Source organism: Vanessa atalanta, chromosome 15 (genome assembly GCF_905147765.1).
Source record: "Vanessa atalanta chromosome 15, ilVanAtal1.2, whole genome shotgun sequence".
Taxonomy (NCBI): Eukaryota; Metazoa; Arthropoda; class Insecta; order Lepidoptera; family Nymphalidae; genus Vanessa; species Vanessa atalanta.
Window position 1 is genome coordinate 2,012,194 of NC_061885.1, and position 24,285 is coordinate 2,036,478.

At 32.4% G+C, this 24,285-nt stretch overlaps 1 protein-coding gene across 1 annotated transcript in view; it reads right to left on the bottom strand.

Moving 5' to 3' along the window:
• The window catches only part of LOC125069382 (GTP-binding protein REM 1), a 141,123-nt gene extending 121,589 nt beyond the window's left edge, over positions 1–19,534 (bottom strand). The window contains exon 1 of the mRNA XM_047678860.1: positions 19,110–19,534. Within this exon, the coding sequence (XP_047534816.1) occupies positions 19,110–19,476 (367 nt within the window). The 5' untranslated portion in view covers positions 19,477–19,534. The remainder of the gene's footprint in view (positions 1–19,109) is intronic.
• Between the last annotated feature and the right edge of the window lie 4,751 nt (positions 19,535–24,285).

A 24,285-nucleotide genomic window follows, 5' to 3' on the forward strand; every position in this document is an offset into this window, starting at 1 on the left:
GGAGTGATTGGGCGTTCATCGTACAGGCAGGTGGCCATAATGTCTACTTTATTATTTCTAAGCAATTTCATACTGAGCTGATCACACTAAATAGGATAAGCGCAAGCAAATGATGGTGATGGCTGGTGGTTTAGTCATTGCTTGATCATGATTACCTGATGATTACATGATTACCTGATGAAGATATTCCAATTTATTTTGATTTCAGTTTAGTACGTAATTTCAAATATTGAGCGCAAGGTGTTTGGCTTTCTAAATGTAAACATTCTCAGCGTTAAGCTGGTTCTGCCAGACGTGTATTTTGGTTAATTTTGGTACGTTTACTATTTAGCTTTGGAAGTCATCGCGTGAATTCGAATTAAGGTTTTTTGAAGTCATCCTAATAACTAATAATATTTAATAAAAATAAACTTTATCCTAATAAATAAAGGTTTTTTTTTAAGCTTATCTTAAAATATAAACAAAAACTATAAATAAATTACATAAAACGTATACCAAAATACGCTACGTGTTTGAGATATTTAAGTGTATAATATAATTTTACAAGTCACCAGTTTTGTCCAACTTACACTATTGACTCGACAAGCGTGAATTTCACATTCTCGTATAGTAATATATCTCATTCAAGAATTCATTGTTTGTTTGTTATTTTCATTAGAAACTCTGTCAAGAGTTATGTCAGAGATATGTGTTAATCGCTTCATGAGAACTTTTGATGCAAAGTAACACTATTTATTTTTGTGTAATACGCGGACGGGCCAATGGTCCACCTTAAAGTAAGTGGTCACCACCGCCCCTAGACATTACACCAAGGCGCCACCAACCTTGGGAGCTAAGATGTTATGTCCCTTGTGCGTGTTGATACACTTAATTTAGGTGGTGTGAGCACAAGACTAATTAAACGTATGAAGACTATCTAAAATGGCCAACCTATAAATACCTATAAATTACAGGTAGCCAAATAAACAACAATCAATCAGTCAATATAATTTATTAGGTACTTACATCATACAGGTGATTACAAGTTGGCTTAAAAATTATACACAATGTGTACCAACATTGGTAAACAAATGTACTTTTCAGTTATATTAAAACGTTATCTTACGTAATTAAAAAGAGCCTAATACTTAAAGCTACAACTACAAACGAAGATATCGAAATATGAATATTAATTTTAGTCGGATTATAATTTTGCGGATTCCGAATAACTAAGTAATAAGAGTATTCAAGTAAATTGTATTAGGTAGGCAAGTTCATTAGGGTTGTCGAACAACATTTTATTCGTCTATAGCCGAAAGCTACAACAGTTTAAGAGAAAAGGCTTGTGGTATATTCTAAGCACGTATTGGACACGTAGAGGGTAGGCTGTACGAGGGTCCGAAACGTGCCTATCAATCTATAGTTTTGTTTGACAGTCCCAGTATTACCTAAATAATAATTTTATATGGTAATATTGTCTGAAGTTTGCGACAATCTTTGAATGTAAGATGTAGGTCTAACAAAACTTATGTTTCCGATTTTAGTTCGTCTTATTTACAGTAGTAACAGTTGTTGTCTGATAATTATTTCAAATAACTTGATAAAACATTTTCTGATGGCATAATTTTTTTTTTAATTTATTAAATACTATCAATTAGGCAAAGGTAAGAGCTGAAACGGCCTAGAAGTTAGAACACGTTAAACTTGACCGAACATTGTAGGCTTAATTCAAATCCAGACAAACATTAGTGATTAATATGTATTCATAATTAAATTTATAATATAATATATTCTTCCTGGAAGTTAATAAGCATATATAGTATAATAGCCTCTACGTATATAATCATGGTGGTCGGGCTTTGTGCAAGCCCGTCTGGGTAGGTACCACCCACTCATCAGATATTCTACCGCCAAATAACAGTACTCACAGTATTGTTGTGTTCCGGTTAGAATGGTGAGTGAGCCTACAGTGTAATCACAGGCACAAGGACATAACATCTTAGTTCCCGAGGTTGGTGGCGCATAGGTGATGTAAGGAATGGTTAATATTTCTTACAGCGCCTTTGTCTAAGGGCGGTGGTGACCACTTACCATCAGGTGGCCCATATGCTCGTTCGCCAAGTAATGCCATAAAAAAAAAAACTTGTGTCAGCTAAAAATATCTGTGTAATCCCTAAGTCTCCAGGCAGGCCGTATTGACTTGAGAGAGTAGAAAAGTAGGAATTACGAATTTAGTTCCTTTGTTGATACAATGTTTCTGTATGCAGTAATAACAACAAATTAAAACAATTCAATGATTTAACGTGCAAGAATTAACCGATACCTAAGCCGCAAATTTATACAATTGAGAAACAATAGGTATAAAAGCTTGGTCAGAATGTAGCCTACAGTCGTTACGAAAACTTGGTGCCCGGCCAATATTGAAATAGGTTAACTTATTGCGAGAATATTTGAAATTAAACTATTTTAATTTAATTAAGAAACGTTTAAAAAACCTGCAATGCACAACGGTAATATAATATTACAATTTGAGGTTAAAATAATTATTTTTGAAAGACACTTTTTTTAATATTAATTTAATATAGTGATGTCATTCATTACTGTAATTCTGTACCCCATTACTATTTATAATATGTGTTACAAATACAGTTAAACATTTATTGTTTATGTTTATGTTGTTAGTAATAACATAACATCAACGAAAAAAAAAGTTGAGAGGTGTCAAGGGATGGAACGAAGTTCTTATTATTATAAGAAATTATTATTATTATTTTTTATTATTCATTATGTACAAAAAACCTGTATACAGTCAACAAAAATAATCGTTGCGACACCACACTGTTCAATGCGAAATAAAAATAAAAATATCTGGCTTGCTTTCTATAAGAGAGAGAGAGAGAGAGAGAGACAGACAGAGAAACATGCGCACGCCGCACAGCTTACTATAGCAAAAAGTGTCGTTGCAACTTTTCGTGAGATTTTTTTCCGTCTAGCCCCCTTTCACAACGCGCGATAAGGAACTTCGTTCCAAAAATAATAGATATTTTTAAAATGTTTTATGTAGGTATACCACAGGCATTTGCTTTGCCTTTGTATGATATGATAGGGTCGCATGCGGCTTCGCTCGCATTTTAGGGGTTAGTCATCAGGTGTTAGTCATAAAAAGCCGATATCCTTTTTCGGAGCTAAGTTTGTTTCAATACAAATTTCGTCAAATTCAGTTCTGTGATTTGGCCGTGAAAGATCAACGGATAGACAGAATTAATTGTACATTTATAATAATAGTATAGAATTACTATTCTTTATATCGTCAATCTAACACCAATCTTGCGACATAAGATGATATATCCCTTATTACTGGGTAACTCATTACTTATATATTACTTCATATCGGAACTCAAGAATCCTTAGTATTGGTGTTATATAATGGATGGTAATCTACCATTAAGGAACTTTGACATATCTTGGGTTTGCTTTATTGCAATTAATTTTTTTTTATTAAAATTGTTATTGTGTTTATGTGTGTACTGTTACAAATAATATTTTAAAGGCGGTGTTGTAAACTTTTCTAAAGAATTTTTTGAGACAACAATAAATTACATACAAAGTTTCGTCACACGTATGTCTGTTGCATTGTCTCCAGAGTTCAAGTTTTATCTTGTACACTTTAAACTTTTACGATGTATTCTATGCAGTTCATACTTCTTTAAGTTTGAGTCCCGATTATACATTTTTAATTAGTTTTTGATAGACTTAACGTGGTGCAATTGCAATGATCGACTAAAGTAATGAAAAAACAAGTTTTTTATATACATTTACGTTTAACAGACCTTACATAACCACCATATGATATATAACCTTTATGCCTATCAAATAAAAAAAAAGTTAAAGACTAAAAATACGAATATAGTTTTTTTTCTTTTTTCCTTATTGGGAATAAGTGGGTTAAGGTATGGTTAAGAATTAATTCTATAGTTTTACAATATTGCGATTACAGTTACGCACTTCGTATTAATTTTGGCCAATTCATTCCATTTATTCGATGTTAATATTAGAATCGATTAACTTCTGTTCAATGGTTAACTCCCTCGATATTCACTTCCAATTACTTTCAACTAAAAGCATTTCGGATTAAAGTTGTCGATAATGTTCAGACGCAATATCGTTTTGTTTTGTCAAGCGTAATAAATCAGTAATCAATGAGCCATGCTTCGACCTTCTCACTCACTTCCCTATCTGATAAGCTTGAAAGTATACGTTCGATAGTGTAATATTAACAATTTAGAACTGTCAATAGATATGAGCTACGACAACGGACTATAATTTAAAACTTTAATCGTAATCATTATTAATCAACTATCGATAAACGCTACGTCATTCGATTTTTATTCGATACGAAAAACGAACGACAGGATGCTGCAATAAATTCGAATTTCGAATTGGAATTTGTGGACGTGACATATGAAGTGACCGTTACAGGTAAAGAATGCTGGTTAAATGTATTGTCATTTTATGACATTTCGACTTTGAATTCGTAGACGAGTTACGATTTTGTTCTAAAGGTAAGTTTTATACTAAGTTATAGTGAGTCGAGTGGTTTATAATATGTCCATTTATAGCTCATTAGTGTAGATATTTTTGTTTATTTTAAAGTAGATATTTTTGTTTTAAATATTTAAGGCGTAGAAATTATAAATCTGAAAAAGCCTAAACAAACTCAACCTTATGATTTACTGGTTTCACAGCTGGTAAAATTTCATCCATCGTCGAGATAATTACAATGTTTTCATCAACAGACCTAATTATAACCACAGGTTATCCACATGAAAAGTCAGCGATACTTATCCCGTTTTAACACATAAGATTCACGTAAAACCATAACTATTACCTATATCAAAGAAAAAAGGTCTTAACTCCCAAGGTTGGTGGCTCATTGGCGATGTAAAGAATAGTTAATATTTTTTAAAAGACCAATGTCTATGCCCCTTTGCCCGTGCTGCCTGCCAATGTTATAAAAATATATATTAACGGATACATACATCACCAACACTTGATATCTAGTTCGATCTACAAACAGCATTTTAATGTAGAACTGCCACGTTACTCAACATCCGTACACTCGGTCACTTCCCGGAATCGTCAAGAAATCGAAAACGTCGGTAAAGTTTCCGCTATGGCAACACTTGATATTCGAACAAAATAAAGAATTCGAAATACAAAATAAATTCGAACTCAAAATAAGTGAACATAACAATTAGTGTAGGAGATTTTCAATTACTTTGAAGAATAGTTTATAAAATTATTGCTTGCATATTTAATTGGACATTTGTTTTTTTTTTTTAATTTTATTTTATATTTTAGTGGCAAAGAAGAATAAAAGTATGCATAGTATTTAGAACCGTTATTTTGTTCTGTACCTCTAGTATTCCACTGTGACTCCATCTTAGAATTTAGTCTTGAAATTTAAAAGGAATTACAGTAACATAGGTAAGTACTCTGCCGTTACGCAAACAAGTCAGTCTTACCCCTACGCGCTAATAGAACCTTCACATTAAAAAAAACTAACATTATATACGTATATAACTACTAGTACTAGTTTAGTAAGAAATATAATATTGAAAATATATACATATAAATTTTCATTAGATTTTCGTGATGATTACGCAAACCATAAAATTCCACGAATTGGATGAAAATCTGCCAAATGTGTATCTAATTGCATTGGCGCAGCGTGGTGGAATATGTTTTAATTAATCTTCTCCTTTTCAGAAACAGCTTCGCCTACCAGTGAGATATTTTCGGGATGTTACATTTAATTACATAATATAATATGAACTGTTATTTTTCCCGATCTTTATTCGGAACATAATCGGAAGCATCACAATTTATGGCACAGATGTTTCGAATACTAGCGGACTTGTGGTGATTACTGGAAACTAATTTTGAAGCTTTTGTTATAACACAATAAGTGTTGTGCGCTCGTATACTTATTAGTTTAGGAACCTCAGAAATATAATAGCGACTATCTATAAAACAGTTTAACAATTACGTTTAACTAGAGAATATTGTGCGTTCAAACTCAGGCACCACAATTTATATGTGCTTAATATGTGATTTTATTTCATCTTATGCTTGGCGATGAAAGACAACATCGTGAGGAAACTTTCATGTGTCTTATTTCGATGAATTACGGCCTCAGTTCCAAGCCTTCTCTTAAATGGGAGAGGACGTTTTAGTCCAGAAATGGTACATTTATAGGCTGTCATTATACTTTACTAAATGTCAGATGAACTATTTTGTCAAGAAATGTCAAAAAGTTTTAAAGTGTGTCTTCTTATATTAATAACAAACACAAACTTTTTATTTACACACACAATATAGCGTTAATAAAATCCGAAAACAAAACAAAAGAGTAACACTGCTTGAATCCAAAAAAATCCAACTCAGTATTGTTGTGTTCTGGTTTGAAGGGTGAGTGAGCCAGTGTAACTGCAGGCACAAGGGACGTTACACCTTAGTTCCCAAGGTTGGTGGCGCATTAGTGATATAAAGAATGGTTAATATTTCTTACAACGCCAATGGGCGGTGGTGACCACTTACCATCAGGTAAGTTTAGCTCGCCCGCCTACCGATATCATATATTTAAAAAAATCCTTTAAAATTACCAAACCAATCTAAAACTCAACTATTTGAATAAAAGTGTTAGTAAATACTAACAGATATTCACGGCTCACTTAGTTGTGAAAATGCACTTAAAGCTATAAATTCCGTTAATAAAAAGATTTCTATGTACGGCAACGACTCAATAAGTTTCAGCTCTGTGAATATTTATACGAAGTTGAAGTCGAGCGTTTGTTTATAAAAATAAGGATCAATTCAGTTGTGTTATAGTGTAGTTCGTGTGTACACCGGATTTCATGGGTACGCCACTCCGAGGTCCCAGGTTCGATTCGTGGCCGAGTCGATGAAGAAAAAGTTCATTAGTTTTCTATGTTGTCTTGGGTCTGGGTGTTCGTGGTACCGTCGTTACTTCTGATTTTCCATAACAAAAGTGCTTTAGCTACTTACATTGGGATCAGAGTAATGTATGTGATGTTGTCCAATATATTTATATAAAGATATGTATAGATATGTTATAAAATAAATTGAATATCCTGACAAACAAGACAGGAAATATCATCCTCATGATCATAGTTGCTAATTAATTTATTCATAAACATATATTTATATATATAGCTCGCAACCTGACCCGGCTTCGCACGCATAAAATAATGGTCTACAATCTACATTCAACACTTTGTATCGTAATTCATATTGGTTTCCGAGGAGCACGCCAATAAAGCTTCCAGTCAACACGAACTTTCCCGATATCTTCAACAATTCTCGTCATATTTCAGACAATCTATATAAGCATTATATATATAGGCATCTATTATATATATATAGCTAACCTTATTATGTATTTATTTTATAATTGTGAATATTTGTTAGTATAAACATGTTTTAATCTTCTTATTTTCTGTTTTAAATTGCAACGGCTGAACAACAGTATTCCTGTAGCATATAGGACATTAACTTTTTATATGATTTCGAGTTCCACACGAATACAGTCGCGGGCATAAGTTAGTACTTTAAATTAAAGCTTACTGACTGATTTTTCGGCTCTAAGTATGATATGACATTTCGTATTTAGACTTTTGGGGTTTTTTAGAATTGATGTTGTTATACAGATTATAGTCTTTTACAAGAAACTTGAAACAATAAATAATATTATAAATGTTAATATTTTTGTATACCATATAAAGACAAGAATGCGTTATCAATTTTATTACATGCATAAATTTAAGCAAGTTTCGAACTATTAAAACAAGTACGTGAGCAAACATAGACAGTCACAGAGAACTAATATACAAACTTAGCTTCATCTCTCGTCATTAAAATTATTCGCTTTGGCTGGACACAGACAGCCTGCATAGGAATGTAATTCCAGCAAGACTCGTTAAGACGTCGCGTCATTTCTTATAACTATGGATTCAATGGGTTCAACCATTCTTGTTAATAATTATACTTCTATTTGTTTTTTTTTAATATTAGTTACAGCCTGTAAATACCCACTGCGGGGCTAATGCCTTTTCTCCCTTTGAGGAGAAGGTTTGGAGCTTATTCCACTACGCGGCTCCAATTCAGGTTACGGATACACAGATATCGGTAGAATTTCATTGGAATTAAACACATGTCGATTCCCTCGTGATGTTTACCTTCTTCGCCGACTACGGGATGAATTATAGACATGAATTAGGCGTATCAAAACTCTGTGATACCTGCCTGAATTTGAACCCGCAATCATCGGTTAGAACGCGTGCATCTTACGCGTTTTAACCGCTGGGTCATATCGGCTCCGAAGTGAATTAATCTAATATTATGTTGGCCGAAATTCGAACCCAAGTCTCAGTAAAATAATTTCCGGCAATTATTATGACATTAACAGTGAAACTTTTCCATTCTCCATTTCCGTGTGCTACTTGAGAAAATATTTCCTCGTTCAATTTTATGATGTTTCATTTTCAATTCGGCTTTTTTGTTTCTTTCAGCATTTTCAGGTAAAGGAATGCTGTTTGTTAATTTTAATTTCATAAAACACAATTAACGCATCCAGTCTAAATATAAATCTTTAGACCAATTCTGAATGCCATTCAATTTTATGACACGTATATGAATCTATACTAATATTATTAATGCAAAAGTAACTCTGTCTGTCTGTCCGTCTGTTCCTCTTTCAGGGCCAAACCACTGAGCCGAATGATGAAATTTGGTATGACGCAAGTTTGAACTCCAAGGAAGGTATAGGCTATTTTTCATACCTTAAACCTGACGACCAACCCCTAAATCGCAAGCAAAGGTCGAGCGACTAGTACTACACGAGAATATGAAATTCAAGCTTGTCACGACAATAGTCTAAATTTATAGGGAGTGATACTGCGAAGCGCATCTAATTATTTAATAGTATTATATACTAAAACCTTCACCAAAACTCAAATATCTTTTGATGAAAGTTTTATGTATAGTTTAGGTTTAGTAGTTTTTTAAATTAGGCATTATAAAATCAAAATCAAAATATACTTTATTCAAGTAGGCTTTTACAAGCACTTTTGAATCGTCATTTAACAAACTATATTAAATAAAGCTATCACCGGTTTGGAATGTAGATTCTACCGAGAAGAACCGGCAAGAAACTCAGTAGCTTTTTCAACATCTAAAAATACAGTAATGTTAGTTAAATACAATGATATATGTCTATTGTATATCCTGCCTGGAAGTCAACAAGCATTAACTCCACGCTTTTTATCATCTATATAATCTTGATCCGAATAATATGACTTCTTTACCAATGTATTTTTGACAATTGATTTGAATTTATGAAACGGCAAAGAAACATATCCTCGTTTTATAGTATAGATTGTACACTAAAACTATCGCTTTGTAAAAACATATTCGTATTCGGATTTCAGCTGCGATTCGCGTGTCGTGTTTTCGTGATAATGACAGAAGCAACTTTGTCGAAACGTCGGGTTAAATAAAAAAGGTATGGTCGTGGTTATAGCCCCATATAATATTACGGCGTATGAAATGTTTTAATTTTCTACATTAAAGTTAGTAGATATGTATGTATAACAGTTAATGTCATAAGTGTACTGAATTTATGGACATTATTTTTTTTTTCTCATCATCATCAATCATATACAATTTTATAGATTAAGTTTTGTGAAATTATTAAATAAAGCATAACCAAGTGAAAAAATAATTGAGAACTTCCTTTATTTCGAAGGCGGTTAAGAATAATAAAATGTTATTATATTGACGTATTTTGATTGTGTTCTGTCAAAAACATATTTAACTAACATATCGCAGACTTCGTCTCGAGTGCGTTTGATCCCCATATGTCGTTATTAAATACAAAAGAGATGGAAGAAGCAAATTGCTTTATAAATGAGAAACATCAGGTGTTCTTTATCAGAAATATATTCGCGAATTTACAAATGGCTTTTACACGTTTTACGTTTTCGTATAAATAACACAACCGTGTTTTCAATCAACGACTCCGTAATACCCTTTGATTCTGTTCTCTGAAATGCTTCAAAATTTATAATTGCTTGAGCTGTTTCGGGACTCGGTCTCATTGATTGAGACTAGACGACATTCATTTGTTTACACTTGGAGATATTATAATGTCCGGTGATGATACCTTTCATACTTTATTAAATCTAAAGCTATGTTGTTAAAAAATATATATTTCGATTCTTTAATTTCTATAAGTCAAAACTTTGTATTCTATTTTTTTTTTTTAACCCTCATCTATGCTACTATATTTTTTTTCTCGCTCAAGAAATAGTCTTACGCGTTTTTCCCCATTCAGTAAGCGGATGGGGGTATGGTACTCGCCGGTGCCTAGAACACATGGAGTGCCCGAGCACACCGGAACCCATTACAAAAACATTGGTACACATTGTCTTATCACGCGTCACGGGATCGCTTGAGCATGCTACCGTGATACCTCACCTGGCCACAGGCCTTGTTGATCTAGTGGCTAACATATAAGGCAAATTCTGGATTTAAATCCCGAGTTGGATAAATAGCAAAAGCTTGTCTATTAACAAATTCTCAGCAGCAGCCCGAAGTCTGAAAGTTAGTTATGATTACCTTCCTATGCCTCTGCAGCACGTAAAACCATTAGTTATTGGTGATTATGAGAGAATAAAGAGTGAGAACGTATTTGAAAGGACGAATTATAGTGCACAGTTCATTTAGTGGAACTGGGCAGTGGCTGGGCTTCTCCCACGAGTGGCTACTGTGACCTAGATCGTTCAGACAGAGATTTACCATCACGGGTACGAATTTAAAACTACATATACAATACATAGATCTTTGAAAATAAGTAAAAAGCAATTGATCATTGTAAATTATTTATACTTACGTATGTACGCATTATCCTCTTTCGCTTTTATATCCAAGTGCAGTTTCTTTAGTACGATTAGTAGAAACAAAATACGAAAACAAAATTAATGCTAAAAGGCAAATGTATCTCAGTGGAAGATATTAAATAGTTAGTAAAATACTTAGCGCGAGACAAATTAGATTTATACGAAGTCTGAATTAATTGACGTATCTGACTGAACAATGTAAATTAGACTTGATCCCGTTGATTCCCTTTCTCACCCCCTTTTATACGTCACAAACTCATCAAATCGCATCAGCTCACATCGGTCTCCATAAATTTCGCAAGACCTTTAACAAATTTCGTTTCCCTTCAATCTTAGAAATTAGATTCTGATCCGAACCCGGATGAACGGTATTCCGCTCCACCGCCCCACCATATTTAGCGATCACGCTTCGGTATAAGTAAACGATTTTTATAAAGATCTATGAATCATGTTATCATTAACGAGCGTTTAGCAGAACATTTCGCTTATAACATTCTTTTGATCTTATTTTTAGGTTTTTATCTAAACAATTAGTATATTGAAATTTATAAGGTTAACTAAATTTACGTAAAATAGGTTGAAGGTAATCGCTGAGAAACGGTCTTGAATCTGCAATACCTATTTATTTCCTTTATTATTGACCATATATAATTGTATTTAACTAACATTACTGTATTTTTAGACGTTGAAAAAGAGTAACTACTGAGTTTCTTGCCGGTTCTTCTCGGTAGAATCTACATTCCGAACCAGTGGTAGCTTTACTTTAAATAGTTTGTTAAATGACGATTCGAAAGTGCTTGTAAAAGCCTACTTGAATAAAGTATATTTTTATTTTGATTTTAATTATTTAATACTTTTATAAAAAAAGGAACAGATATATTTAGAATGATCGAACGTTTTGTTGTAGGCCCGTAAACAACACTAAGTGTCCTCAAATATGTTTCATTGTTTAAAGCTTGTTAAGACCCGAGCAACGGCGCTGCATCGACACAGGTAATCTTCGAACAACATACGTTGTTTATACTTTTTATTACAGTTAATGATTAAAGGAGCCGAGATGGCCGAGTGGTTATAGCGTGAATCTTAACAGGTGATTACGGGTTCAATTTCGGGAAATCATCACTGATTGTTTATGTGATTAATGTATTTATTAATTCATCTCGTGCTCGACGGTGAAGGAAAACATCTTAAGGAAACCCGCAATTGACAGCAGTTTGTCTTCGATGATTGTCACTTTATTTTTTTTTCATCATTATCAAGAAATATCTATAGCAATTAAATTAAACAAAGGCACGGTCGCTTAGTCTGAGATTAAAGATTGCGCATAGACATAGTACTCCCAAAAAGTACAAACCACTCCGTATAACAAGCGATCTTAAAATATAAAAGGGATGATCTCTTTCAACAAAGAATAAGGTAAAAAGATTTGAGACAAATAAATCAGATACACAATCATATAAAAATATAAGGACGTACAATGATACACAATCAAAACGTTTATCTTACTGTGTAAGAAGACGATGACGATTTATTCCATAAAACTGTTCCATTGCGGATTTATAGATAATATAAAAAAATGCAGGAACACGAGACCGATCATTGAATATTCAAATAAATAAGCTGTGAGATGTCAAAAGAATATGTAAGTATTTTACTACAGCGAATGCGGGTTTATGCTACGTTTAATTAATCCTATCCAGTGGTGGCTTAGGTATGGGCTTTGAGAAGCCGTCCAAGCCGCTCACTTTTAGAATTTCTGCAAAAGCAGCTGTAATTCTAAATCCTAGTCCGCAGAACATAGTGGCTCTTGAAATCCAAGTTCAAGGGAGTATGAATTTATTGAGACGATGATTAAACTCTTTGTATTTCATCGAAGTTTATTTTATACGAAATTTCCACGAAAATCCTATAATCGTAGTTTTCAAAAGAATTTGTCCCTTTAAATCTCAAGTTTTCGGGGCGAAGTTTCTATTAAAAGTAGGTCATTAAATTTACGGCTTTGATCAACGAAAACCGCAGCAATTCTATTGTCACTCGTCGATAAACACTTGAAATGACGAAACAAACAATTAACAGAATTTGTTTTCTCATTAAGGAGTTTTAAGTTTAATCCCGTTCGCTGGTTATTTCCTTAATATTAGTGTAATCAGAGTGATTAAATTATTTAACCGGGACATTAATTGTAATAGATAAATTAGGAAAAATATTTAAATTACTTACGAAAATCTAAATAAAACTTTTTATGAACTTTTTTTTTATTTAGATATCGACACAGCTGAACGGAATTTAAGAAAATTTATAAAGCTAGTGAATAAAATTTAAGAAACAAACAAATTATGACAATTTCATAAATAATAATGTAAAATTTTATAACACTCATTACGGTTTTTGTACAAAATTTTATATCATTAGAACTTTCATAGCTTTTTGGCCTACTTAGGCTGATTAAGATATTATCATTATCATAAAAAAACTGCCCACATCTGTTCCTTGCCTCGCCTCTTAAAAAAGGTTGTAATTTAAAGAACAATTTCCATAAAATCATAAATTATATCATGATTAAAAATAGATCAATCTATTTCATTAGATGATGGAAGAAAAATACTTTATCAACGAGTATATATTTTTTTTATAATCTACATTAATTAATGAAAGAACTTTTTTGTCTTGTGAAATAAACAGCCAAACCAATACATTAAATTAATACCAGAAGATGCATCGTATGTATATCTAGATGTAGAAATTGATTAACTCTGCGATGAACATCTAATAGTCGTAAAAATATGCTCTCAATTGAACATAAGATACTAAACACATCAGAACTAAAAATAATCGTCATAGGTACTTATCTACGGCAATTTATGTTAACCAAGTGACTGCTAGTGATGACAACTATAACAAAGATATTACATAAGATATTTCACAGTCACTAAGTAGCACAGGTGAGGCTGTAACTTTACAGAGCATCCCGCATCTCGGCCGTTTCCGTTTCACTTGGTGAAGGTGTGGTTGATGTTTTCCTTTATGTCTACCATTAAACTTGCTAACTAATCTAATAATAAAACGTTGCAATCGCGGGATCAATAGAAGATGAGAAACACCTAAACTAATAAATAAAGAAAGGGTAAGAGAAAAGAGAAGAGAGCAAACGGCATGAAGCTCTCATCGCCCGTGTGCTTATGCGTATGTACACACACGCTAACACTAGCGTGTGTGAGTGTGTGTGTGCTGTTATTTGCTATTGTTATAAGATAAGAGAATAAATTTAATATATTTATTTCATTAACAAAGTACGTTTTTATTCATTTATACTAATAATAATAAGTCTGTCTGTCCGTTGCTCTTTCAGGGAAAAATCTAGGAGTAAATATAGGGTACTTTTTATGCCCTAATACTAGAAGAATAGCTTCTAAAACGCGAACGAAGCCGCGGACGATATTTCTTTTTATTTGACCGAAGTTAAATGATTCAAAATTACATATTATATCCCCGATTTGTCTGTTTGTAATTTGAAGCTACTGTTGTAACACAATTTTAAAATTTTTCTTTCTAGTCTCTCAATAAAACCCGACAAGGTTGATAAATCGGCTTATACAAAGAGGTTCAAAGGTTTAATAAACAGTCTCTCGAAATTAAATACTCGAACACAAATTTTGTTGTTCATTGAAAATCAAGTGGTAGTTTGAACCGGTAGTTTTGTTTTCATTGTACTTTTATAACTATGAATATGGAATTTTTTTAACAGATATAACAATAAAACCTTTTTCATATCAATGTAGGCTTTTATCGTTCATCTGTAGAGTCACTATAGTTTAATTAAATTGGTGGGTCGCCCGCGAAACATCGCATTTATTCGTAGTTGTTTTAGGAATTTTTGGATCACAGGTTTTGTTTTGATTTAATTTCACTGTAAACTGTCAATCATCTCCATTTGGCGCCAAAATGTTGGAACCTTGTTTAAATTAAATTTTTAATTGACAAATAATATACATTACTTCAGTTAAAATTGGTTATTGGAGTTTGTCGATAAAAAAATATTTTAATTTTGTTTACGTTTTTAATTTTTTTTACACAGCCGTAGCATCGCTCTCTAACCGGCCAGTTACTTATTTCCGCTCTCTAAAATTAATTACTCGTTTATTGTAACAATTTAGTAAACTGCAATCAAGAACCCTCTTTAATTTTCACATCTACGGCTGGAGCTCTTCAAAAAAGACAATACCCGGTTCTTTATGTGCAGCTATCGTTCCATAATCACTGGGACAAAAATCGGCTTACGCTATTAATATATAAGAAGGTAAATTGTGGCTAAAACTACATTTATTTCGGAGGTGCGTAATAAAACAATAACGCTTTGGAGCTTATCTTGACACGCAGGTCCAATGCGGATTGATAAACCTGAAAAAATCTTCATCTGACGCATGCAGGTTTCGTCACGATTTTTGTCTTAATTAATACAAATTAGGCACTTTAAAACTAATCGATACTTAACCGTGCTTGAATCTGCAATCTTCGCTTAAGTCTCACATGGTGATAGGGCTTTGTGCAACATCTAGGTACACCTTACACAATAACGTATTCTACTTCTAAGTGGGAATAATTCATATTGTTGAGTTCTGTGTTCAAGGTTGGAGGCGCATTTGTGATATGAGTAATTAATATTTTTTCTTACATTACCAATGTTAATGCGCAATGGTGACCACGTACTATAAGGTGAGCTATTTCCTAAGCCGTCTACTCTTTTGATATAAATACTCTTTCTTACAAAAGTAAGGCTGACTCAACTTTTGGAAAAAAAATGAGAAAATGCTTATCTTGTTTTTTTCTCTGGTCTAGTTCTTAATTTTATTTTTGAGTAAATTATTGTAAATATTTCAATTTAAAAACACAAAGAGTAAGATTTGCTCAGTTATTAGTTATAGCTTACGATAACTTCAAAGTTAAGGTCTTAGAAGTCGTAAAAGATTAACTCTAGCTAAGTTTTTCTTAAGATTTATGATAATATTGAGCACTAACCGTCGCGGCTTCGACCTGAAGTTTGAACTTTTTTTATGCATTTATATACCGGGTTCGTTAATCTATTTGATAATCTCATTATTCATTAAGGCCTCTTTTTATTATATTTCGTTATTTTTATTTGTAATTTTGGATATTGAACCATCTTCGGTTTTGTACTATTTTATAAACCTACTGAATATTTTTTTTTTCTTTTAGTATTTTTCATAATCGTTTCGGAATATAAATTTTAATGCAGAATCGTCGAGATGTATGGATTTGACTAGAATAAATAGTTTTTAATTAAAATTTGATTACTCTACATGAGCAACAAATACTAATTGGACGATTTTAATTATTAAATTGACTAAGCCCTCACCTCCTTTTCGTACATTTATCGTGGTGGACGCTGCTCTGGCGGTCTGGTGATTTTTATCCGACCCATGCAAGTTCTCTGATTTTTCTTACTCCAAGAACATCATAATCAGTTGTTCTATCCTGAGTTTGAACTTGCAATCATCGGTCAAGTATCACGTGACATTGGCAATATTTTTTTATTTTTTTTTAATATAACCTTAATATGCTTATCAATGGACAAATGAAAGAGTATCGTCAGCCTATATATCGAATATGGCTCACTAAGTAGTGTGTAATGTTTTTTTAAATTGTCAATATATTTTCTAGTCTTAAATACGTATTTTATCTTTATTTATCTACTTAACCATTTATAAAGCAAACGATTCAAATATTTAAATATCCGCAGGGATGCCTTATCGTTCTTTTTCATTACTCTGAAAGATAAAATGGCTTTTCATTCCACGAGCGCCGATTCTTTTTTTAACAAAACGCTATTACCGGTTCTAGGCAAACGTTTTGGCTATTGTGAATTTATTTATAACTGTTTTTTTTTTATGGCAACTATTTTTCCCTCGTGATTTCGTTCATTGGATGTTTGATTACTGCTTTGGATAAATGTTTGGATCAAAGACAAGTTGAAATGAATACCATTTTTTTTGTGAGGCAATATTTTTGAATATCAATATTTGTGGTATTATACACGACAAATTTATACAGATATTAATTTTAAATACCGGTGACTTTAAATCCTTATTTAATTATGCTGTGATTATAGTCCAAGCTGATCTGGTTAAGTATCATATCAAATGAAAATATACTTTTATTTAAGTGGGATTTTACCAGTTCGAAATGTAGACTCGGAAGAACCGGCAAAAAAATCAGTATTTACTCTTTACCAACATATAAAATACAATTATATACTTATGTATATAATATAAGATACCTATATTAAAAAAAGCCTAAAAGTATAAGCTCCGCGCTTTTTTATCATTTATTTAATTTTGTATTGAATAATATCCTTTATTTATTAGCCTTCTGGAAGTCTGTTTGTGCTAAACGATGTCTATTAATAATAATAATAACATAATATTTAATAACTAGATAAAGTATGGTGTGTTATACGATATTTAATAAAAAAAAGCATATCATTATTCATTATTAAGATGTTCGGTTAAGGTAGAGTAGATAAGACTTACCTCATCTACAAGAGCCTACAATTTTTTTTTTATGAAGCGTATTAATTAGTACACACAATAATGGTTGCCATTAGACAAGTTGTATAATTCTTTCTGATATTTTTAATGATGTTTACAAACTCTGCCGACTCTCAAGGAAGAGACAAGCGTTTGATGATATTTATAAAATGACTACATAATAATTTGTATACGCCTTAAGTCTTTATGAACTAAGACACTGATAAAGTATGAAAAATCGTATTTGATATTTCTAAAGCCCTGATAGAACAATAATCTTAAACAAAAACGATTCATAAATACTCGTAAGCGCCGCGTTGAATAAAGTATATTTAGATTCGATTCATTGAAAAGTTAATTAGCAACAGTTATAAATCAAAATATATCGCGATTTAATTGAATATGTTTATCTATTGTATGTACTGCTTTTGTTTGAACAAACAGAATGTTCTTTATAATTTCGACGAAATCGTAGAATAGGCGAATGTCTATCAGATATTGACGATTGAAATCTTATTGCGATAAATTTCAATATCCAATTAATATTTATTGTATCATAATTTCCCGAAGATTTGTCTTAATTTATTTTCGCTTCTTTAAAACTTATTTGTATACGAAACAGCGGCTTAATGTTAATTGTTATTTTAATAAGTACTTTCCTCTACCTACCCTCATTATCGTACATTAAGCATTGCATTTTATACATTGAGCATTAATAATTTGAACAAAAAATCCTATATCAATAATCAGTAACTCTTCGGAAGATTTCTTGTTTTCGTGGTATTTATTTACTTGATTGTGCATTTCGAAAGACATACACTCTGTATTTAAAGTGGTAGAAAAGTACTACTAAGTTTGTTGCCGGTTTTTCTTAGTAGAAACTACTTTTTGAACCAGTAGCGTTACATTTAATCCAATATTATGAAATGTTGATTCAAAATCTTTAACTGCTTTTGTGAGTCTACTTGAATAAAAAATAAATATTTTGATTTGATTTCAATTCAATCTGAACAGAATTTCTTCTTTAAATATTATCTTATTAAAAAAAGTTTTACACACGTCAAACAACTTTTAAACGTTTTGTTTAGTTTCTAAATGTATTACATACCTTTGTATGTATGTATATACTATAAACGAGTTGTTACCCTTAAATCGAAAAGTATTTATAGAGATTGGATGTTTAATGAAACGATGTGCGCCAATTACATATAAAAGTTAATTTAATTACAGATAAAACATTTATATAATTGCTTTTAGAATCTGGCATTAAAGGCATCATCATAAACTTTTACGTTTCCAATATACCAGTTATTTTTACCTCAAAAGTAAACACGTGTGTTCATGTATTGCTTGATTTATAGTGGCCTCGTAAACGCTGCTCCAGCGTGATTCACGACAGCAAGACTTTTAATGATCATTTTTAGCACGAATGGTAATACAGACGTCTGCTTTATTCTCTTTCATAACAGAATATTCTTTCATGAAAACAAGAAGGGAGCACTGAATATATAAAATCAGAGGCGGACGACTGCCAAGTTTTGTATTTCGAATTGAAAAACTCTCACGTTTAAATATAGGAGAGGTTAATGAACGTCGTAGCACTGACCTCCTTTCTGTGTGATGTTGAAGGTACGTAGTCTATAAGAGTCTTCGTCGGGCTCCTCTTCGGGCTGCTGATGTGTGGTCCGTGGCACGTCGAGGAAGGCATTCGAGCGTCGAGGCTGGCTGTGCTGCCCAGCGGGAGGACGTCGACGAGCGGACGCCTGTCTTCTGACTTGAGGAGGAGTTTCCGCTTCGGCTAAACGCGGCTCGGAACTATATCTAGCTCGCGTTTCCCGATCCAACTGTTGCTGTTGTTGTTGCCGCCTGTGTCTCACAGATCGACCACCCGTAATCCTGGCAGATTGGGAACGCGTGGCCGGCCTGCGCCGAGGCGCCGGAGTCGTCTCCATCGGCGCGGCGAGGGCTTCCATACTCGCGGAGGCGGGCGCGCATATCGATTGCGAGCGCTTCGTACGTCCGTCCGTAGCCATGGTCGCGACGATACTGACTGCTCACGGCCCCCTCCCGCTTGGGCGGTACTTGTTGCATCGGGATTATAAGATTAGAGCACTTTTAAATGTCACTAATTCCAACTAGCTTTTGTTTTGGGCGGGCGGAAGTTTAACTCATACAATTGCTTACATTATATCGTCGGTTTATTTGCATGAAATAATTTATTATATTTACACAATTTAAAGTGTTTTCAGTTATTTTTTATTAAGAGTTTCATAAGATTACATACATAGTTTAAAAATTATAATACGTGTAATTTGAGATGAGTATATTTTTGTATCAGTTCCTTTAATATACTATATTAAACTGAATACGTACGTCCTATTTCGTTTAGGTGAAATATTATATCCTGACCATGATTATTATTTAAGATATATATGAAGTTTTTGTTCATATTGCGAAATCTTTTGAGGTGTTTATTTATTAGTAAAAGATTTTTATTACTTTATTTGCTTTTGTTTGTAACATAATTAGTACCTTCTTCTATTGAAACTTATTGAAACTTCTGCTATACCCGTAGGATTAATTGATAGTTTTAATAAATCTTTGTAAGTTCCTAAAGACGGAACTTTGTATTCGTATCAGAATGAATCAGAGAATTTCGTTCTGATTAATATTCCAGGGTTGGTGATTCGAGAGTGTACTTTGAACTATTTCAAAGTTCGAAAATCACCATTTCTTCAGAGCTATTTGTGAAATAACCATTTAATGCCATTCCTAAAACAAACATACTTTGAATTTCAAGACTTATAGTCTATTTGACGACAAAATACAATATATTAAATGAAAAAGTTTGTGGGTAAGATATATATTATACGATTTGAAATACTTTCGGCGTACATAGTTGGTACATCGGTACATAATTTTTTTTGTACGATCGTACATATATACGACATTGTTATTGAAATAGCTTATACAATACAAATTTCTAAATGAACCTTTGTAGAATATGTATTATTAGTAAGATTGATATTTGTACGATAGTGAGTTTCAATTAGATTGTAACTTTTATGTCCGACAGTGACAAATGCGATAAGTTTTTTTTTTTTTAATAAAATGTAAGTATTTTAACTATGCAAAGACGTACTTACATTTATTAGAAAGTAAAAATATCGATAGTTGACACAGTTAAAATTTTTATTTATTTATAAATCTTCAAAATATTTAAGATTAAATTTTCTAAAAGGTTTAAAAAGCAAAGTGTTCTGAGAAAATTCATATGATCATACTCGACATTCTTCGTAGATACTGGATCGTATATTGCGCGTGGAGTTTATAATAAAACTGAATGATATACCAATTCAGCATAGAGTGCTGAATTACAGGTATTTCTCACAGAAATAAACCGAATTACCAAGCGTTAAAGTTAAACAAGCTGATGAACGCGTGAGCGTCGCTCGTCGTCATTTTGTGGGTTGATAAAGTAGCCTATGTTAAAGCCTATGCTCTCATTGGGATTCAAGTCTGCTTCATACAAATTTTTTTATCACATTCGTAAAAGTTTTTTTTTATGTCATTGGTTGGCGGACGAGCATATGGGCCACCTGATGGTAAGTGGTCACCGCCGCCCATAGACAAAGGCGCTGTAAGAAATATTAATCATTCTTTACATCACCTATGCGCCACCAACCTTGGGAACTAAGATGTTATGTCCCTTGTGCCTATGATTACACTGGCTCACTCACCCTTCTAACCGGAAAACAACAATACAGTGTACTGTTATTTGGCGGTAGAATATCTGATGAGTGGGTGATACCTACCCAGACGGGCATGCATAAAGCCCTACCACCAAGTAAAGTGCAGTACAGTGGTTTTTCCCTGAAATAGTAACTAACCTAGAGTAAGACTAGTATTTATTATCGCATTTATAATATTCGTATAGACTAGCTGCCCGTTCCGACTATGTTGAAATAAAGGATATTATATTTTTTAACCAATGAGATATAAACATTCGCCAACGACAATATTTTGTATCCTGTAATATAGAAAAATAAGAGGTTTATTTTGTTCGTTTTCTTTGCGTCTTCATTTATTCGATGAAGTTAAAACTTTGAACAGTTGTGCTGATGTTCAATTCTTTAAAGAAGCTAATATTATGTAAAGCGAAGTTTTACAACGTCATTTAAATTGCCAATCATATCGAGTGATGACAGAATATGGCTCAAACAATCCGTGAATATCGTGCCAAAAGAGTTTTAACGATTTCTTATGCCGTCTTACTTTATGGTACCTTTCGACACATGCATTGATTATGTATGTACATATATCTACATAGATTTATTTTACTCCTATCCGGAATGAAAAAAAGAAACCAAATACTTTTCAAATATGCGATGAATTTTTTTTAAATAGTTGCCTTCATCATGGAGTCCGAGAAAAACCAATTTCAAGGAAATTTCGTAACATACAACTTTTCAAATAAAAAGAGAGCGTGCAACTCAGTACACGTGACAGAAATCTCCTTGTTTCAGAATCGTTTCATTTTAAATCGTTATATCTTGGAAAGCTGCACACAAATCTGGCCTCGAAATCACGTTCTTAGCTTGAGACACATGATGAAATACTAAATAAACTTTCCACAGTTACTTATAGAAAAGTTGTAATCAGATTTGAATTTCAACTACTATCAATAAATTAAAGCAGTTTCCCATAAAAATGAGAAAATAGGTTTCAGAAACGTGATAAACGAACGTTGCACTCACGTGACCTTGAAGTCTCATTAAGTCTCTCAGAGAGATGATTGCGCCCACAAGGTAATTTCTCTTCAAAAATGAACATTTGCAATTTAAAAAACGCCGATGATATAATTCCGCATAAACTCAAAACAAGTCCCGTGTTTGTGTTAATGGATATATGTATCTCGTAATATTTTTAGTATAAAATGCATGTTATTTAATTGAAATTTATATTATATTTATAAAACCTTTAAAATTAACATGTTATTTTTTTGGTATGTATTAATACATTAGATAACATTACAGTTGTTTTTTTTATATTATATAATATAAATATTCTTTGGAAATTACCCATTTTTGTAAAGACAATTTCATTTTTTTTGAGAATAAAAAATTAAATATTAATAACTATTATATTATTTTACATTAAACATATTATGTCGTTAGGTTTATTTCTAATCGTAGCACAGGATGTGTCATATATTTCATTCAAAATATTCTCATGTAATTTTAGATTCATTTTTATAATTCTAATGGATCACCAGGATGTCCTCAGCCATAAATAATTTCACCCGAAGCTGTCATTATAATTACCGACTCTGATGACTTGAAAAATTTGACCCATTAAACATATTCATGTTTTTTGAATACAAGTGGTACTTATGGTGTAGTCGTTTTACTCGTAGATGCATGAAATTATCGTTCAGTTTTAGCCAATTTGTCCTAGTGACTAGAACAAGTGATTTTAGGCAAAATCATGCCAAAAAACATGCAGACATATTAAAATAACATAGATAAGATATTACAAAAACATGGATTGGATTATAAAAAAAAAAATGAATAGATCAAACCTGATGTTTTCATGTATCAGCCATATCATATCTCATGATTACAAACAAAAATTTGGTAGAGTTAACTGTCAGATCGATTCCATGCTCATAAAAAAAAATAACTTTAATACGAGGGTCAATAGTTATAGAGTTACCCAACGAATTTACAATTCGTACCACAACATCGAGAACACGTGAACGTTCGCGAAACTATCAGTACAAACTAATAAACTTAAACTTTTAAATAAAATTTTATTACGTTGATATTTAATTTAACTAAAATGAAATAACAATGTAATGAAATTGAATACATTTTAAATTAGGCCAATGTTTATTTTTCGACGTAAATACAATGTATTGTATATAAAATTGTACATGTAGGCGTACAAGAGTGAATTATTTGCACTTCATTCACACAGGGATTCCTGGGGAAGTACCCGTTACAAAGACGGAGATTCCCCCAGCGTATTGGACGTGTTCAGCGAAGTTACAAGAATATTGGAACGACGTAAAAAGTCTAGATGGCTGTAGAGTGTAGTGTTTTGATCTTGATGAAATTATGTAGGTACTAAGCACATTTTTAAAGTCTTATGTAGGATTTGATCAGGGGAATGCGGATGCATTTGGGAGCCCCCCAAGACTGGAGGACCGGGGCGAGCCTTCCCTTCCGGCCCCCTGTTAGTCCGCCTCTGCTCTAACGACTTGATTTAGGCAGAATATGCATTAAATTTTATACTATAATTAATTATTTTTAAAATTATGATGTTAATATAAACAATTATTCTTTTGGAAGTAAAGTTTTATTACAATTTTGTGTAAATACACTCAAAAATATATGAAGCAATTTGACAATAAAACGCTATTGAATAGCTTTCTATATCTAAAGCTATTCAATAGCGTTTTATTGTCAAAACGCAATTGTCTGACCCATGGAATGATCTGTCACCTGGTAACATTTCAACATAGTTTTCAAATGTCTACTAAATCGCACGTGACATTGGCGAAATAATCTGTACCCTCTCGGCACAAATAAAAGCCACAGAAAATAGTTTTCAAAATTTCCGAGTTTCAAAAGTTGTTACTTTATTACTAGCTTTTTCATTCATTTAGGTTACGCTAGGTTCGAAATGTGACCACACACGAAATCAAATATAATTATTATTTTTTTTATATATTATTTTGATATGTTCCTCCCCATTTTTTAGTGGTTTCCTTTAGCTAC